The sequence below is a fragment of the Limulus polyphemus genome, unplaced genomic scaffold (genome assembly GCF_000517525.1).
Source record: "Limulus polyphemus unplaced genomic scaffold, Limulus_polyphemus-2.1.2 Scaffold4440, whole genome shotgun sequence".
NCBI lineage: Eukaryota > Metazoa > Arthropoda > Merostomata > Xiphosura > Limulidae > Limulus > Limulus polyphemus.
In genome coordinates, this window is record NW_013670050.1 from 53481 (window position 1) to 73291 (window position 19811).

Genomic DNA, 19811 nt, shown 5'->3' on the forward strand with positions numbered 1-19811 from the left:
TAGATATTATTAAAGTAAAGTTCATGATAATTGAAATATTTCCTGGAAACATCTACTAATTAAAACCAATATTAATAGAGTTTTCCTGTATATCATATCACGCTACAACTTATAATTTTTTCCGAAGTTTACTAATGAAAGTATTTGTATTTACGACAAAGCTACTGAGGTTAACTGCCACCGTTTCTAATTTTGAGATATTGACCAGAGAAAAGATAACCAGTCAACAGTACACTACCGCCCACCATGTACGTTAAGAGATTGCCTCTCACTCTTGTAATGCATCCAGAATTTAAAGTGCAGGTAATTTTTGTCGCATCCCATGGATTCGAACCCGGCTCACCAGCTCTGAAATCAGAGCTATACCTCAGGGTTATCCCGTGCCCTTTCTTTAAACAGATACAATTGCTGATATATTCAGAAATTAATCGTAATGATTAATGCGGTGTACTTTATACTAGGCCAGTTACTCGTTTGATACATACGAGACAACTGTTCAACAGTATGAAATTAATTTCAATGATTAATGATACATATTTATTGATGATACATTGGTTAGTTCCACAAGACGTTTTCTAAACAGCTCACAACTGCTGCTAGTCAATCATTCCACTAAACATTCAATGGTTATTAAATTACCAGTTAGGTTGACTTGTGAACGACAACTGTAAATCAACCTCCTTTAACCTTGTTGTTGCTAGTCAATGTCCTACAAACAAGTTCCGCCAAGTGATTTGTGAAAGTTCTATAAACTAGTTCCGCCAAGTGATTTGTGAATGTCCTACAAACTAGTTCCGCCAAGTGATTTGTGAATGTTCTACAAAGTAGTTCCGCCAAGTGATTTGTGAATGTCCTACAAACTAGTTCCGCCAAGTGATTTGTGAATGTTCTACAAACTAGTTCCGCCAAGTGATTTGTGAATGTTCTACAAACTAGTTCCGCCAAGTGATTTGTGAATGTCCTACAAACTAGTTCCGCCAAGTGATTTGTGAAAGTTCTACAAAATAGTTCCGCCTCATGTTCACTGATAGTAAATAACAATCGTTGATATTAGATTGGGTTGTTTTGAATTTGGCAGAAATCTACACGAGGGCTAACTTCGCTAGCCGTCCCTAATTTAGCAGTGAAAACTAGAGGGAAGGCAGCTAGTCATCACCACCCACCGCCAACTCTTGGACTACTCTTTTACCAACGAATAGTGGTTGACCGTCACATTATAACGCCCCCATGGCTGAAAGGGCGAGTATGTTTGGTGTGACGTGGATTCGAACCCGTGACCCGCAGACTGTGAGTCGAGCGCCCTAACCACCTGGCCATGGGCTGAATGATCGAGCATGTTTGATGGATCGGGATTCGAACTCGCAACACTCAGATTGCGAGTCAAAGAGCTAGCCATGCCGGGCCTCAATGATATTATTTCATTTATTTTCACACAACGTATTCCAATTACTTAAAACGTTTCTGTTGCTTATGTTGAAAGTACAGCTTATAATTACTGAAATTTAATTATGTTTTATCAACTTGTTACATGTTTTATAAAAAATTACAGTTGTTGATAGGGATTTTTATATTTGTTTTTATTGGACAACAGACATTCATATCATAGCAAACTGGTAATTGCAGTTTCGAGGTATATTTGTTCCTGTGGTGTCCTCAAGTAAGAGCAAATATGCTTTACATAACAATCCATATGAGTACAAAATGAAGAAAGCCCGATCAACCGACCACTCTTTGAAACAGCTATTTCGTTTCGAAAAGTCAGAAAGGTTCTTGTGTAGAAATTAGATACCCTTTAATGATAATTTTTCTTCTTCAAATTAATTCCAGGTAACGTCGAATAGTTTAGTAAAAAAAAAAAATAGTTCATCAGCTTTAATTCGCCCCCCAGTGGCACAGCGGTATGTCTGCGGACTTACAACGCTAGAAACCGGGTTTCGATACCCGTAGTGAGCAGAGCACGGATAGCCCATTGTGTAGCTTTGTGCTTAATTCCAAACAAAAAAAAAGGTTTTAGTTCCACGTAACATTGGATAATGAATCAAGGACGTTCGATGCTCTGTTAGCTGCTTCCGCGTAACAAGCACTGGTTAGCAATGAAAATATGACATTTTATCAATTACTTTCAAGTAACTTGCACCAATTAGTAAAGGTTACCAACACTGTTTTCGATATCTTCTGTGTATTTAACATGATATCACTTTATAGGTAATTAGCATTGTTCAATGTTTAATGAAATGTTTTGTATATATTAAAGACCCACAATAACTGTGACTGTCAATTATTATCCAGTTTGTCTATTTTGTGGTTTTTAGAGGATTAGGACACACACAGTGTTCGTATTTGCAACAAAATAGCATTTACGTTCATTGGAACATGGCCATTAGGTGAAAATACGTAAAGTTTATTTCATACAACATTTCGGCATTAGAAAAATCGTAACTTCTATTATTAGGAGAGTGTTTAAAAGCTTTGTATAAAAAAGTTGAGATTAGCTGACTAAAATATAACTGTATATTGAAGATTTTTTTCCAGTCCTACTCATATTATAGAAGAACAATGCAGCATTGCGTTTGAATGCCTGAAGTTTATAACTCTCGAAAATACAGCATTGCGTTTGAATGCCTGAACTATATTACTCTCAAAAATGTAATATTTCATAAAGCTAATTATATGTTCGTAGTTACCTTTATGTTACATCATTTCTAACCAGCTTTGTTACATATAGCTGCTTCATAATAACACTGCTGCATTTTAACGTAATATACAGTTGTGTTTCTCGTAGCATTAAGTGATCCTATTCTAGCTGTTAATCCTACTTGACATTAAGTGATTGTTTGTTTACGCTGAATTTGAAATAGCAAATTACTAAGAACTTATTATGAAACGTAAGCTAATTATACAGATAAGAACTAATTAAATTTAAAATACCATATAGATGACAAATAAAATAACTGACTTTAAAGGCAGTTCGGTATAATAATTTAACTTGATATACTTTTAATATGATAGTTCAGTACATAAGAAAATTAAGGCTTAAAGTTATCCAATGATTAGGTTTAAATGAATGAACATTTGGGTACCCTCATTGTTAACTATATTTTCAGCCATAATCCTAATAATATCTCATGAAGCTAGGCCATAGTAGGAAAGTTAGGTTAGTCATATCCAAACAGTAAGTCAAAAAAGAAAAGATTATTTTCTCAAGTAAAATTATAGTTAAAAAACACTCAAACAAAGTAATAAAAATTATAACCGAATTATAACTTTCATTTTTCTTTGGAGTTGAAGTGATAAAAAACCAACTGTAAGAAAAAATTTAAGTTTGATCCATGTGATAAACTGAGTGCTACTCTACTGCAGTTACATCAATTTGTAAGTATGACTGTTAATTTCGCATGAGTTGAGCTTGGTAACAGCTAGGGTAGTACTGTTAGTTTCGCATTGGTTGAGCTTTTGTAACAGCTAGGGTAATACTGTTAATTTGCATGAGCTGCGCTTGGTAACAGCTAGGGTAGTACTGTTAATTTCGCATGAGTTGAGCTTTGTAACAGCTAGAGTAGTACTGTTAATTTCGCATGAGTTGAGCTTGGTAACAGCTAGGGTAGTACTGTTAATTTCGCATAAGTTGAGCTTTGTAACAGCTAGAGTAGTACTGTTAATTTCGAATGAGTTGAGCTTTGTAACAGCTAGGGTAGTACTGTTAATTTCGCATGGGTTGAGCTTTGTAACAGCTAGGGTAGTACTGTTAATTTCGCATGGGTTGGGCTTTGTAACAGCTAGGGTAGTACTATTAATTTCGCATGGGTTGAGCTTTGTAACAGCTAGGGTAGTACTGTTAATTTCGCATGGGTTGAGCTTTGTAACAGCTAGGGTAGTACTGTTAATGAAATTAAAATATCATTGCTGTACTGCTGCCAAATTTTGACTTGCTTTATAAATAACATGAACTGAAACCTATAAATATGGTGTAGATTTTTATTCTTTGTATGCTAATAAGTGTTAAGCATAAAGTTCTATCTGTACTCTGCTAACCGCAGGTATCGAAACTCGATTTTTAACTTTATAAGCTCTCAAACAATGATGTAACGAAGTTCAAGTGCTTTTTTATCTTTGTTTCTACTAATGATAATACTTCAGTGAATATTAACTTCAACATTTTAAAGTTAACATTAAACACTGTTGTATTGGACGTAAATATATCTAATATGTGGTTTGGAGTTGGAGCCTGGTATGGCCAGGTGGTTAGGGCGCTTGACTCGCAATCCCACTATTCGTTGGTAAAAAGAGTAGCCCAAGAGTTGTCGGTGGGTGGTGGTGACTAGCTGCCTTCTACTACTAAATTTCACTGCTTTTCGCGAAATTGAAAACAAGCCAAACCAAACTTTGGAGTTTTGCGACATTTGACAGCATGTCTCAGTGTATGTTTTACTGCACCAAAAAGTTAAAGACCTTACAATAAAAGATGTTTTATAGATTCGACCTAATAAGATCTGGATAAAGGTGTTTAATATACGTTTAAAGAAGTTTTTTATTTATTGGTGATTGTAATGGAAGTGTTGTAATTATCATCTATAGTTATCGTGTTTGTTATACAAAGTTTTTGCTTAATAAGCAAAACAAAAACTACGAAAATCCCATTCAACCTTAATGTTTCTTTTCAAATATTGAGCATTTAATTCTTAAACAGAAGCGCATGATGTCATGTTTTACTGTTCTTTTTTAAAATAATTATTCTATACTTCACAGAACTCTGTATACATTCTTGACATAGTGATAGAAGTTTCTGTGAGCAGAAGTCCGCGATTTTTTTTACCAAGTGTCCACTGGCATCGCTCGGGACAATTATCAATAAAAGTTTAGAAGAGGTTACAGTATTTAAACTGTCGAATCCACTGTACACTTACTTTTTTGCACCTGGGTCTCGTGCTTACGACACTTCGCTCTTCTGTTTTGAAACCAAACCTAAACAAAGGAAAATGAATAGTTATCATTAGAAGTGTCAACTCTCATTTCTATGTCAATGTTGGCGTCGTAAACAAAGTGTTGACAAGCACGCGCCAGTGATCACTAACTTCGCACAGCACGCGGCCTCGCGGGGACCATTCCAACACTACACGCGTTGAACAAGGACTTGAGGAGAAGTTTATTATGGACGCACAGTGGCGGTTATTAATCATGTCCTTATCCAGCCCAGACTTAATGACTCTGCGGAAATATCCGTATTTTCTTTCATCAACACGATTGCATTAGCGAGGCCACTTATTACTGATAAATTCAATCTTGTTAAACGGCAATTTTGTAATGAATAGTTTGCACTAGACCGTTTAGTCTGGAATTATGTAAATCCCCGAGCTTTGTGACGACTTGGACAGAATACTGCTTCTCTAATTTAATTCCTTCGCCCCCAGGACCCCGCATCAGGCTTCTAGACTCGTTGTCTTAATGATATTAACGAGAGCAACTTTCATTTCATTCTTTTATTCCGTTTGCCAAAAAGGGTGACGCATAATGAGGGAGGAGTTTTCCCTATCAGCGTATTTGCATCATTGGCTAAGTAGGGGAAATCTATTTTATTAGATTAAATCAAGGTTTAATACAGCTGCATAAGCTAAAATAATGGAAGATGATAATTATCCAGTTGGATGATTGGCAATTATCCCTGAGACAGTAACACTCCAAATACATATATATATATAAACACTGCCTGATGTCAAAAGATACATTATTGTTATTTCTAATATAGATATGATCATTCAAATATTGTAGTATGTATCCATTACTCCATTTTTTAAAGGAGGTTATGTAGTAAACCTTATATAGCTATGTTATACAGCTATGAATAAGTTTTGTATTTATATTTATAAACGAGTAAAACCTAAGTGTCTGTCTATTTACTTATCTATAATAATTCCAAAGGCTTCTCTGTCCTGTCCATTTCAATGTATGTTCTTAGTTAGATAACTTACAAATGTCCACTTGTAAGTATAATTTATTAGAAAACTGGTCAGTCAAGGTCCACATGCAAAAGTCATGTTCTTAGAAGGCTTATCAGATTTTATACATGTAGAAATATATGGATGTTAGAAGAGTGGTCTCATCATTTCCAAATGAAGTACAGCGGAATGGACTGTTCAGATCCTCATCTACAAATATAATGTTCATGTCCATGGATAACTATGTTGTTATTAAAAAGTCTGATTTTACACGTAAGTATTTTGCTATTAGAAAGTTAATATGCTCTTATACATATTTAAGTATATTGTTATCAGGAGACTTCTCCACATGTGAGTGCTTTGAAGGCTGGACTGGTAATGTACATAGGTGAGGATATTGTTATCAGGAGACTTCTCCACATGTGAGTGCTTTGAAGGCTGGACTGGTAATGTACATAGGTGAGTATATTGTTATAAGAAAACGAGTCCGTTCAGATCCATATATAAATATAGCGTCATAAGTGTATTGTTATTACAAGACTTCTCTCTTCAATAATTCATGTAAATATATTTTCATTGCCAAGCTAACCTGTCCTGGTCTACATGCGAGTTCTGTTATTTTATTAGGAGTCTAGTCTGTTCCTATCTACATGAAACTTTAATGAGGTGGACCATTCGTGTCCAAATGTGTGTGTATTACTATTAGAAGTCTGGTCTGATAAAGTCAAATTCATCCTCATATTTACTTTTATTGTTTTACCAGGGCAAACTATCCATATCCATGTGTAGGTATGTATTGTTCATTTCTACATGTCAGCATAGAATTCAGGACTATTTCTGTTCGTATGTAAATATGTAATACTAGATGGTTAAGGTCTACACGCAAATATAGAAAACTGAGCTGTTCAGGTTTACATGTAAGTACAGAAGACTGGACTGTTCATGTCTACACGCAAGTATAGAACGCTGAATTGTTCAGGTCTACGTGTAAGTATAGAACGCTGAATTGTTCAGGTTTACATGTAAGTATGGAAGACTGGACTGTTTAGGTTTACATGTTAAAACTGTACTGTTCAGATCCACGCATATAAAATACTTGGTTACTGTTTTCATGGGTATGTTGTCGTGAAAAGAGTGATCTTTTATGTGTTATCATTGTGGTGTTTTCTACTACTCAGACTTTATCAATTTTTAAGCACATAGTTAGTTACCTGACTGCTTGCCTTTTCACGTGAATGATTTTTTGTATGCGTGTCATTGTTTAAGAAGAAATGCAAACGTTATTTTTGTATAACTTAACAAGTTATTTGAAACTGGAACCGATATTGTTTTTTCATTAAGTAAAAGTGATTGGGAAAATTAAAATTCACCATTGTGGTAAAACTATTCGCTATCAGGAATATTTAAAGTGATTAAATATAAAGATTCTTCAGTGATTTCAAACAGTTGTTTCTTTGTTTGTTCTTCCCCATATTAAATTGATTAGGGACATTGAATAGGCTTGTGAAGACTAGTAAGGTGGTTTAAAAGAGGTATAAACTTTGTTTTTGGTAACTCTATCAATATAGACGAATAAACAGATCGTTGAAACAGTGGCCGCACAAATGGGAAACGGCCGTATTTTTTTCCTTACGCGGCCGGTAGACGTTGTATTGTCGGGTTGCACGTGCTGCCTATCACCCCAGGGCCCTGAGTGACCTCTCTGACCAATTAAGTTGGCTAAATGAAAAGGGTCAGCCTCCTTAAAAGGCGCATTACGGAAACAACGATTTAATCTTCGTAAAAGCCAGAGTTAATTGACAAACCTGCTGCCCTTAGCGATTTCACCCGAATAAGCTGAGACACGCGAGGCGCGTTAGTAGGTACCGTCTCGCTAGCTACATAGCTTGTGATATCCAATCACTTGACAGAGAGTACTTTTGAAACAACAGAGCGTTTTTATAGACAAAATAACAGATGATAGTCACTAGAAGGAAAATGAGGTGTTGAGCTTTTTTTGTTTTTGTACTCTTATTCCTTATGAAGGTGGAAACTTTGATATTTGGAATACTTAAAATTCTGATTGATAAATCATCATTCTCATGGGAAATGCTTAAATTTAGTAAAAACCGACACTGATGTATCAGATGCCATAGAAAATAGGAAAAACTGTGTGAGCGAAAAATAAATCAAACCCAGATAATTAAAAAAGAGAAGCAAACTGTATTATCATTTCAAGTTCTGTGAACCACAATGAAGAAACTCACGTCGTAGGAGATTAAAACCGGAGGACATTTTAGTGATATGTGTTTCTTCTTTAAATCACAACATAACATTTTAATACGTGATATTCCGATCAGTGAAGCTTGTTTAAATGTAAAGCTCTATAGTAAGAGTAAAAAGTTGTCTTATTGAACACATCGTCTGGTCTATTAAAAAGTGTCTAACGATGATTTCCTTGTCTAACGTATACTGACTTTCCAACAAATCTATTTATTGTTCCTATATCATTGAAAGTATTAATTTATGTGAACGTGTATGCTATAATGTTGATAAAGAGTGTGGGCCTTTGCTCCCAGTGCCTATTCTAAGCAGGCTAAACACTCTAAAGATTATGAGATGACATACTTAAGAGTTGAGAATACATATATCCAGGTTTTGTTCGTTCTCTCTCTTTGTTCCTGATGGTATCAGGACTCAGTTATAGTCGATACAGGCTCTTATTTAAGCTAAAACGTATAGTCCAAGCTGCATTTAAGCTCTTGTTACTGGTAAAACAGACAGTAAAGACCTTGCTGGTCCACGATGCGTTTAAACTCTTGTTACTAGTAAAACAGACAGTGAAGACCTTGCTGGTCCAAGCTGCATTTAAACTCTTGTTACTGGTAAAACAGACAGTAAAGACCTTGCTGGTCCAAGCTGCGTTTAAACTCTTGTTACTGGTAAAACAGACAGTAAAGACCTTGCTGGTCCAAGCTGCGTTTAAACTCTTGTTTCTGGTAAAACAGAGAGTAAAGACCTTGCTGGTCCACGATGCGTTTAAACTCTTGTTACTGGTAAAACAGACAGTGAAGACCTTGCTGGTCCAAGCTGTGTTTAAACTCTTGTTACTGGTAAAACAGACAGTAAAGACCTTGCTGGTCCAAGCTGCATTTAAACTCTTGTTACTGGTAAAACAGACAGTAAAGACCTTGCTGGTCCAAGCTGCGTTTAAACTCTTGTTACTGGTAAAACAGACAGTAAAGACCTTGCTGGATACAAGTTGTACAAGTTCTCAAAGTGATGACATCAATACCCTTAAGTTTCCCTTAAGACTTCTGGTTTAATCTAAAGTCACTGACATCAATACACTTAAGTTTCCTTTAAGAATTCTGGTTTAATATAAAACCATTGACATCGATACACTTAAGTTTCAGTTAATATTTCTTATATACTATGCTCGACACAAGTACGTTTTCTTGTTTAATCTAAAGCTACTGAAATCGATACATGTACGTTTATTTGAGTTTATAGAGTTTAATTGGAAGTATTCAGATCTGAGTTGTTATTGACATATACTAGCTAGCATAATAATATAATGGATATATACCTGTACACGAGCCTCTGACAGTCCTAATCTCTGTGACAGTTCTTCCCTCATGAAAGCATCAGGGTAGTGAGTTTCATCAAATAGTCTTTCCAGTTCATTCAGCTGCTCCAGAGTGAAGTTGGTTCTGGAACGGCGCTGTTTGGCGGACTTGGAAGAATGAGAGTTAACGGTATCTACAGAGTGTGCCGGTGAGTGGGTGCTGGGTTTGCTATTAGCGGTTTCCTTGTTCTCTTCTGGTTTAAGATTTTCTTCTGAAGGATTAGTACAACTGTCAGCTTCAGACTGATCTCCTTGTTCATCAGAGACTCTCTCTGCTTCTTTAGTGCTAGTTACTGATGTAATATTTGGTTTCCTATCTCCTTTTCTTTCTGAAGGCGTAGATGGAGTTGACCTGGCTGAAGAAGGAGATCCTGTGGAGGTGCAAGAACCTACTAAATTACTCTAGGATGAAAACAAAAAGCTTTTTACAACTTTTCCACCACACATTATGTTTAACTTGTGAGTGTGTTTCATGTGTTTGTGACTAGTTAAGTAGCATATTATTATGGTTATTAGATTTGTTACCATTAGCTCCAGACGTCTCTCAGAACCCTTTAGTATAAACTGTAAATGTACATCTTACGTTTTTTACACATCTGCATAATAAGCAAAACCTGATGTGAGCAGAGAAGCCGAAATGCATGTTATATAGGAAGTGTGAAGGGGCAAAATTAATATATGAAGTAAATTTGACATTAAAAAGGAACTAGTTACATGTTTTTGTGCTTCATATACACCGTGTAGTGTCTTCTAAAGTATTCACGTTTTACGTAATATTTTCGTCTTGTTCATTGGATACAATGAGAGACAATGTGTGTTATAGTGGAAAGTAGTTGGAGTGATTAAAACAAATTCAAACGTTTGAAAGTTTTAAAGAAATATTTTTTTAAACAAAAATCGTTTGATCCTATTTTGATTTTATATATTTTTTCTCTAAAATATACTTCATATATGACTACATTACTTGATATCCTGTCAGTATCAAAGCTTACATAATTAATATTTCAAACAACATGATACTTTTTCCTGATTACACAAATTGTCATACATTGTTATCTTGAGATTACAGCGGAAAATATCGTTAATAGCAAGGGTATCCAACTGATGATTCAATACACTTTTGCCCCTCGATGGCTTAACGGTAAGTTTGAGGGCTTATAACGCTAAGTAATCGGGTTTAGATACCCGCAGTGGGCAGATCACAGATAGCTCATTGTGTAGCTTTGTGCTTAACAGCAAAATGAAGTTTTATTGTGAATTGGTTCATACTATTAAATAGTTCTAGTTTGTTTGCAATAGTGTCATTAAATTAGTTCGTCGGTACCTTCTTGTGTTGCTTTCTTAGGAACACAGTCGAAATTATATTTCATCAGCTTTTGTACAAGACTCATAGTTTACGTTTATAGCATTTCTAGTCAGTATTCTGAACGTTTTAAAATACTGATAACTTCTAAAAATACAAAACGTATAGACACAACCAAGAGATTGGCCAGCATCCAAAATCATAAGCTGTTTTTACTTGCCATTTCGCGCCTACATTTACTTTATCAAGAATCTGTTATATATATAATCGATGTCAGGTGTGAGTTGCTATAAACCGAAAGCTATTGTGGCATACATCTATTTATCTAGATATCTTTATTCATAAAAAAGGCCCAGGATTGGCCACATATAAATATAGACGCATGGCCTTCCACATGACGCAGATTACTTAATTATTGCCCCCCAGTGGCACGACGGTATGTCTGCGGACTTACAACGCTAGAAACCGGGTTTCGATATCCGTGTTAGGCAGAGCACAGATAGCCCATTGTGTAGCTTTGGGCTTAATTCCAAACAAAGAAACAAACAAAAACAAACTTAATTATTAGTCTCCCGATGAGACAGCGGTAAGTCTTTGGATTTACAACGCTAAAATCCGGGATTCAATACAGCAGATAGCCCAAGATGACTTTGCTCTAAATCAAACAAACAATAAGTTAATTATGAAATCATAGTTTATATATATTATATTAGAAAACATCGTGAATATAACATAAAAGAAAAGTACAATTTTATTTGGTAGCTCTTTTTTAAAGATTCTTGTTATCTGTTCTATAGAATAACCATCGTAGTGTGTGACAGTACCGTTCCTTTACTCTCCTCAAGTTGTATTAAACAGCTGGTGAAGAATGTGTTTTTAACACTTATTAAACAAATGTTATGTTTATCATATTAGTGAGCGCAATAATTCATTTCCTGATATTTTCTGCATAGATGAGCACTTTTACCAGAATACAAATAATCTTCCAGCTTTTTCGTTACCCTAACTATCAATCTCCAGTTTTATCTCATTCTAGTGACTTCCATATTCAATCATGGCTTTACTCACAAAATAATAAAAAAAAATCAATTTAACTAGAAAAATAAATGCACAAAATACGAAGATCTTTGATCTTTTTTTTTTTACTGTTAGAACTTCCCTGTGGAAAAATAAAAGTGCCAAAAGGCGCGCACGGCTTCCAGAAATAGACAATATTTGATGAATCACGTTGTACGTTTTAAAGCATACAGTTTGCATTTGTTTCTGAATGAATTTAAGTGATGTCAATTTCTCACATAGACATAGACGCTCTAAACCCCCGGGAAGATTTGGCCGGATTTGTAGCGTAACAACAAGATCTTGGAAATCATGCCCATCTTCAGATGCCATTTTTGATTTGTTTTTCACTTTGGTTCCCACGACGTTTGCATACTAACGGATATTAATTCCCTGCGCTCTCCTGGCGGAAGAAAAATGTCTGATAAGACGGCCCACAATGAATTGAAGAGATGTGTTCATTGTTTTGCTGACCATCATCCGATCTCAGTAATATAGTTTTGTTCGTTAAACTCTAAAATGTATCAAGTTTGTTCACATTAGCTTCACAGACGCAAGGCTCAGGAAATAAAGGATTTATTTCTATAAATATTTAGGATTTCCACAAATGATACAACAAAAGGAATTTTGTGGTAACATGACATTTTAAACATAATTTGGACATGTCGAATTGTTTGTTATCAAGGTCAGTTGCAAGTTTCCGGACTTTTAATTTGTAAAACAAGTAAAACAAATTGGTTGCCAAGTAGCAATTTGTTACCATTCTCTTTATGCAGTTGATCGCTATGTCCTGGTAAAAGTAGTTGGGAGGATGTTTTAGCAGTAATGTACATCTACAGAATACTAAAGTATTATTGGAATTATTCTACTTTATAACATCATAAATATTTTTATGAGGCGTGAGTCATACAATTTCGGTGTTTTTTATCTTATCAAATTAACTAGCCAAACTGTGCAGGAGATATAATGAACTAGCCAAACTATGCAGAAGATAAACAATAGCGCATGTATAGAATAGAGATAACAAGCATTTATTAGTGTTTAAAGATGTTCATATATTTAAGTCCGACAAATAATTTGGGTGGTTTGTAACAATTTTTTATCATTTATTCGGTATGAGCAACCTTGATGTACATATATCTATACAATGATACTTTTTTTCAGGATATAAATATCAATTATGATATCACTTACAATATATTTTCACACCAATTGCCTTCTGTTATCTCTGATTTTAGTCATACATTTCATTAATTGCACAAATATTTCCAGAGTAAGAGAGCAAACCCTGCCATCTATGAAACTTGAGTTTTAGTATATACTGCCAGTAAATTAGCAGTGGTTATTAGTCCCGGTAATGTATAAGAGGCTCATAATAATAATAGTTGTAGGTAGAAATCAGTATTAATCCTTTGAAACTAATATGTTTACTTTGATGTGTAGTATTTTTTTACATTTAATCGTGACAGTGATATATTTATTTGTACGTTGTTACTTTCAGATAAAGATGAATCCAATATCTTCACCTGTGAATTATAGTTTGTGAATATCTCTACAGGTTAACTTCAATAGAAGTGGCTGGGTACGACTGTTAAACATGTTAAAATATTCTAATGAAATGCTTAAAGTAACCATAGTAAAACATTATTATTTGGAGATCATTTCCATAGAACTGACGTTTTTAGTTTATCACAGCTGGGAGAATAGTTTTTAAGAAGTTAAGAATAGTAAAACACTCTAAAAACACTTTGATATAATTATTACGTCCATGGAACAATTCACTACGAGTTATTAATTAATTACCAATAGAGACGATTATTTATAGGACATCTCTATGGAACTAAATGAAATCTTTGTCTCTACAGGATGATTTTTACTACAGTTTGTTTATTAACTAATTAACTACAGTAAAGCCTACTAACGACACGACTACTTAATCGAGGTCAACTCTCTGAAAGTAGCTCACATTTCATCTGCACAGGGTAATTATACGAGACTTAAGGTCAATTATATACTATTGTCAAAATCGGTAAAAGTTTCTAAGGTAGCAGATTCACATGTGTAGAATAGCTGAGAACCTATCTCAAGAAAGATGTTGCAGTAAAGCTAGAAACGGTCCTTGATTACTATAACTAAAGATAATAAAAGCTTCTAAGAACACGTTTATGTAGAGATTCACATCGATAGACTAACCGACATTTTGTCTGTACATGATTACTTCACTACACTTGGGATAGTGGTTTGTTATATAATTAATAAAGTGCCTGTTATAGAAATTCAGATCTACAGAATTAATTCAGAACTTATCGGTAGGATAAATTCCCTAGAGCTGGGGACAATAGTTTACTATTCGGTTAACAATAGTAAAACTTTGTAAGGATACATTTATTTACAAGTTTACTACAGAAATAAATCAGAACTTATCGGTAGGATAAATTCCCTAGAGCTGGGGACAATAGTTTACTATTCAGTTAACAATAGTAAAACTTTGTAAGGATACATTTATTTACAAGTTTACTACAGAAATAAATCAGAACTTATCGGTAGGATAAATTCCCTAGAGCTGGGGACAATAGTTTACTATTCAGTTAACAATAGTAAAACTTTGTAATGATACATTTATTTACAAGTTCACATCTATAAAAGTAATTGACATTTTTACCTATACAGTGTAACTTCATCAGGCCTTTCAGTACAATTTATTATAGTGTAATTAATAACTGTAAAAATTTTAATGACATCTGATGAAATTCTCATCTTCAGAACAAATAAACAATTTTCAGTATCGTATAAATTCAGTAAAGTTAGGTACTGTGTGTTATTATATATCTAGATAGTAACGGTAAAAGTTTTTAATAACATCTGATGAAATTCTCATCTTCAGAACAAATAAACAGTTTTCAGTATCGTGTAACTTCAGTAAAGTTAGGTACTGTGTGTTATTATATATCTAGATAGTAACGGTAAAAGTTTTTAATAACATCTGATGAAATTCTCATCTTCAGAACAAACAAACAGTTTTCAGTATCGTGTAACTTCAGTAAAGTTAGGTACTGTGTGTTATTATATATCTAGATAGTAACGGTAAAAGTTTTTAATAACATCTGATGAAATTCTCATCTTCAGAACAAATAAACAGTTTTCAGTATCGTGTAAATTCAGTAAAGTTAGATACAATGTGTTATTATATATCTAGATAGTAACGGTAAAAGTTTTTAATAACAAATATATGATGCAATTTATCATCTTCACAACGAATAAACAATTTATTAATATTGGGTAACTTCACTACATATATATAGATGCTTCTGTGGTTGGGTGGTAAGTCGTGTTTCGATTTCTGCGGTGGTAAAACACAGGTAGCCCATTTGTGTAGCTTTATGCTTAACAACAAACAAAGCTATAAGAACAATGTATTATTGTCTAGTTAGGGATGGGAAAGGTTTCTAAGGACACGGTAATTTAGATATTATTAACTACTTGAAAATCCAGTTGCAGCTCTTAGGATGTTTTATTAGTATTATCATTTTAATTTCTCATCTCTTAATGTGTATTATCAATATTTCTGACACTGATTCTGCCCAAGATCTCTAACTAATAACGTGTTTTTCTATGGTTTCTCCAAGATCTCTTCTTCATAAAGGGTTTCTTTTCTTACTTTGTTGCATCACTATTTATTCAAAATGCAGCGTTTCTTAAACGAAGATGCAAACTAGTTTTTAAATTTGCACTTTCACAACTTTCTCGATTTTTTTATAATATAACGTAAATGTTTCTATTGAGCGTAGCGCTTAATCATTATGATTTATTTTATCCTTTTACACTTAGAAAATCACAAATTAAAGTTATACAACCCAAAGTAATTTAAATGCGGAGCGGACTTGGTTAATTTCAGTCGTCATTCTGTGTATGAACAAGGTCTGTTTTATACCGTGGTTCTGTTCTTCATTGGCTCTTGATAAGAGCTTAAAATAACTGGAATGAATTTTGCAACAAAGGAATCGCATTTTCAGCATGATGGCAACTTTTATGATCAGAGTGATCACGTTGCTGTGGTTTCCAGATTGGCACCTTCTTTGACCAATCTTTTTCTGCGCTATCACGAAAAATAATGAGATTTTAAAACTACTTTACTTCCGTAGATATGCTGATGATAGTTTTATCATTTTTAGAAACTCTCATCAAGTTTATTAGTTTCTGGAGTTCTTCAACAGTAAACATAATAGTATGATATATACTGTTGAACTTCAACTCTTTCTTGACACATTATTTCATAATATTGGTGGTCTCTTCCGATGTAAAGTATACAATGAAGAAAACGCTTACTGTCTTGTATTCTAAGTTTGTAAGCTTTGTACCTAGTGTTTTTAAAGAAAACTTGATTAATTTTTGATTTCACTGTAAGTATAAAATATCGTATACTTATGAAGTTTCGCATAAGGAATTTAATTATATCAAAGAACCCTTGTGTAAAAATGGTTCTCCTTGTATACTTAATGATAGAAAACTTTGTAACTATTTGAATATGTGTAGTTTTAGTAAACCATTCGTATATACGAAGTTCTTAAATATTCCACTGTTATAACTTTGCCATACATATGGATAAATATTAGTTGAATATTAAAAATTAAGAAATGTACTTCGCAGGGTACATCCTCAAATACAGTTGAAATGCATTTTTAAGTCAAATGGTCGACTTCTTTTGTTTTAGTTTTAGAATCGTATTCTTGCATCAAGGTCGTCAAATGTAGTCTATAAATTTACTTGTCCTTGCCGTCAGAAGAGTTATATTGAGTCCACTAAAAAGAAAACTTATAAGTTTTTATGACTAGATTAAGTGTCTAGATGTGTGTGGCATAGCTGTCCATTGAAATTATATCAAGATCCAGTGATGAACAGAGCTCCCGTATAAAAACACCTTGCTTATACACAAACTGATGACTATTTTATAAAGATCCAGTGATGAACAGAGCTCTCGTATAGAAACACCTTGCTCATACACAAACTGATGCCTGAAATTACCCAAATCAGCTTCATGTTTAAATCACACTTAGTTCTGTAACCATATCATGCACAAAATAAAATCTTCTGGTGGACCAGCGGTATATTTAAAGACTTACAACACTAAAATCCGGGGCTCTATTCCAGGCGGAGGACAGAGCACAAATAACCCGTTGTGTAGTTTGCGCTAAAACAACAACATAAAGTAAAACATGACCTTTTCCGGAAATTTCATTACTTTAGTTGTTTTAGTCTTTAAAGTAAGACAACCTTTTTATTTCAGCGTAATCTAAACTTTATTTTTAAACGTACTTTTGTTGCGTATCCTAGGTCGATGATAAGTAGATTTTCTTACCTTTACGCTCTCCGGAATCTTCATCATCACCATAACTATGGCTACTGACCGTCGGACTGACCAAGGATGATGTGGTCAGTGGTGAGGGGCTTGGAAACCCTGGATGGAAGACGTGGGGGAGCATTAGTCTGTTCATAACAGTGCTGAGTCCTCGTGGCCCGGGAGGGTGCAGAGGAAGGTGACTTGTAAAAGTATGAGCAGTGGTTAAACAGGGATGAGGAAGGGAGGCAGTCAAAGTCGACCTATCATTAGTGGTAAATGACTTGGACACAAATTCTGCCAACTGTTCCATAGTCTCACTTTTCAGATTATTTGTAAGTCTTGTTATTAAGTGTAGGGTGACAATTATGAAAACCGATAATTACTTTATGAAAACTAAAGCAAGCATCCTAATAAAACTGATCTGTAGATCTAAACTGGAAATATATTAGTCATAACATACAACTTTAGTTTTTACTCTTGTTTGTAGATTCCAAACTCCTGTCAGAAGAGCTCTTTGCTTAATGTATTGAAACCCTCAGAATTAATTTCAAATATGCTCGAAAATCTCCAAAGAGTGTTCAGAAATAACAATAGAAATTAGTAGAATTTTGAGTTCTTCAATAAGTGCGGTTCCAAAAATAGGTCACAAATGATCTATTTAGCATCTCCAGTAGATCTGGTAAGATCGAAAGGTCACAAATTACTTCGAAGATCTTCCACTAGTTTGTATAATATGGTTTAAAATTTTCGTATGGATTTATTTAGAATTACTGTTTCAAGTTCTTCTATACTGTCGATGGATTTGGTGAAAATAGCAGCTCACCAAATATGATTAAAACGTTGGCTGTAAAATGTGAATTACCACACTATCTCTTCCTTCATGTCACCATAACTCACGCTGATTACAGTTGCCATAACCTTGTTTTGATTGGAACGATACTGCGGTTTGTATCCGGTGACAGTTTGCTGCTTGTCGTTGTGTATCTTCGGAAAATTCCAGTCAAACCCTCTTACTTTTATATCCCGTCTGTTAACCGTGCGCGCCCCTAATCACATTATTTCCCGCGTGTTTTCCATGCTTCTTGTCATCTGAAAAGCTCACTACTAGCGCCGCCAATGCTGATTGGATTCTACCTACCATTTCAGTATCGAGAAAGCTTTCCTCGCAAGCTTGAGCTTCATGTCCAATGGCCATGGAAGATGCATGGCGTTTTTTCATAAATTAAAGGTTTTACCATAGTTGGTTTGATAGATTTCTAAGACTAAATACAAGAACTTGGCAGGTAAGATAGTCTTAAAACCACTTTGCATTCTAATATCTATTTGTTGTAAACACACCAATGAAACCTTCACTTTTTAGAAAGACATAAACCATTACAAACAGCTTCATAATGAAAAACTTGATATTCTATTATGTGTGTTTTTATAAACAATAGATAATTGTTTTAATTATGTAAAACCTGGGAAATGTTTATATAACTTCATAATCGGAAGACCTTTTGCATATTTTTTACATAAACTATGAAACATACTATTCGAAAACATACTGAACATTGTTTACAAATAAAGCATATTATAGCTTATAAAACTTGTATATTTTCTATGGATAATATAACCAATAGGATGGTCTAGAAAAATTAGTATGAGTATAACGAGTATAAAAGAGTTTTGTAACAGACAAGGTTTAACTTTTATGTAGAAAATGAAACATCGTGCAACCAAGAATTACGTAGATCTGAAAATTGAACAAAATATAGAATAATGTTTAGTGAAGAACCTACTGAACTGGTTAATCAATTCGCAAGTACAATAACAGCAAAATTTACAATGGGCAAATTCTGATCTTAGTAATTACAATATTTCGACCCACAGTCATCATCAGGTAAGAGTTACATTATGGGTCAACGTTGAAAATATTAAGTTATGAACTTGCCTACTTAACTAGTTACTGTTATAGTATTTGTGAATTTAAATATATTTTTTCCATCTAATATATTTTGCGAATGATTTTGAGAGATAGCAATAAGTAAATGCTTGCCAACATGAATTGCGAAGTATATAAGTAGTAAGAACCTGCGACATATGATAGCTATATTTGAATGCAGAAGTGTAAGTTACATGTTGTTATGTAGAACGTTTACATTACACTACATTTAAATTCTGGACAGTGAAAAAAGTCACTCGATGCTTTCCACACTATATCAAGCTGGAATGTTCGCATGAATTACACAACATATTTTCCTCTCATTTCATATCTGTAAAAGAAAGAATTTAAGTATTTGTTTTAGGTTATTTATATTAAAAAGTTGTCTGTATAATAATAATAAGCATTTACTATAGGAAGATAAAGAACTGTAAGTAATTTGTCTTGATTTTATGTAAACAAAATAAGTGTCTGTAACATGTTTGTGTAGTGCTGAATTGTCCGGTCTTTTTTTAAATAACTTAGTTTCAGTGTGGACACGGTCGTACGTAAGATATTTAAGTTATATATACATGTGGAAGACACAGAACATCACGTATTTCAGGTGAACATTTAGAACGATTAAGAAAGAAACTGGATTCTAAAACAGA

At 34.0% G+C, this 19811-nt stretch overlaps 1 protein-coding gene across 1 annotated transcript in view; it reads right to left on the reverse strand.

Moving 5' to 3' along the window:
* LOC106471152 (short stature homeobox protein-like) overlaps positions 1 to 17547 on the reverse strand; it is a 19676-nt gene extending 2129 nt beyond the window's left edge. The window contains exons 1-3 of the mRNA XM_013931741.2: positions 17256 to 17547; positions 9502 to 9911; positions 4905 to 4962 (exon numbers count right to left, since the gene is read on the reverse strand). Coding sequence (XP_013787195.1) covers positions 4905 to 4962; positions 9502 to 9911; positions 17256 to 17547 — 760 coding nt within the window. The remainder of the gene's footprint in view (positions 1 to 4904; positions 4963 to 9501; positions 9912 to 17255) is intronic.
* Between the last annotated feature and the right edge of the window lie 2264 nt (positions 17548 to 19811).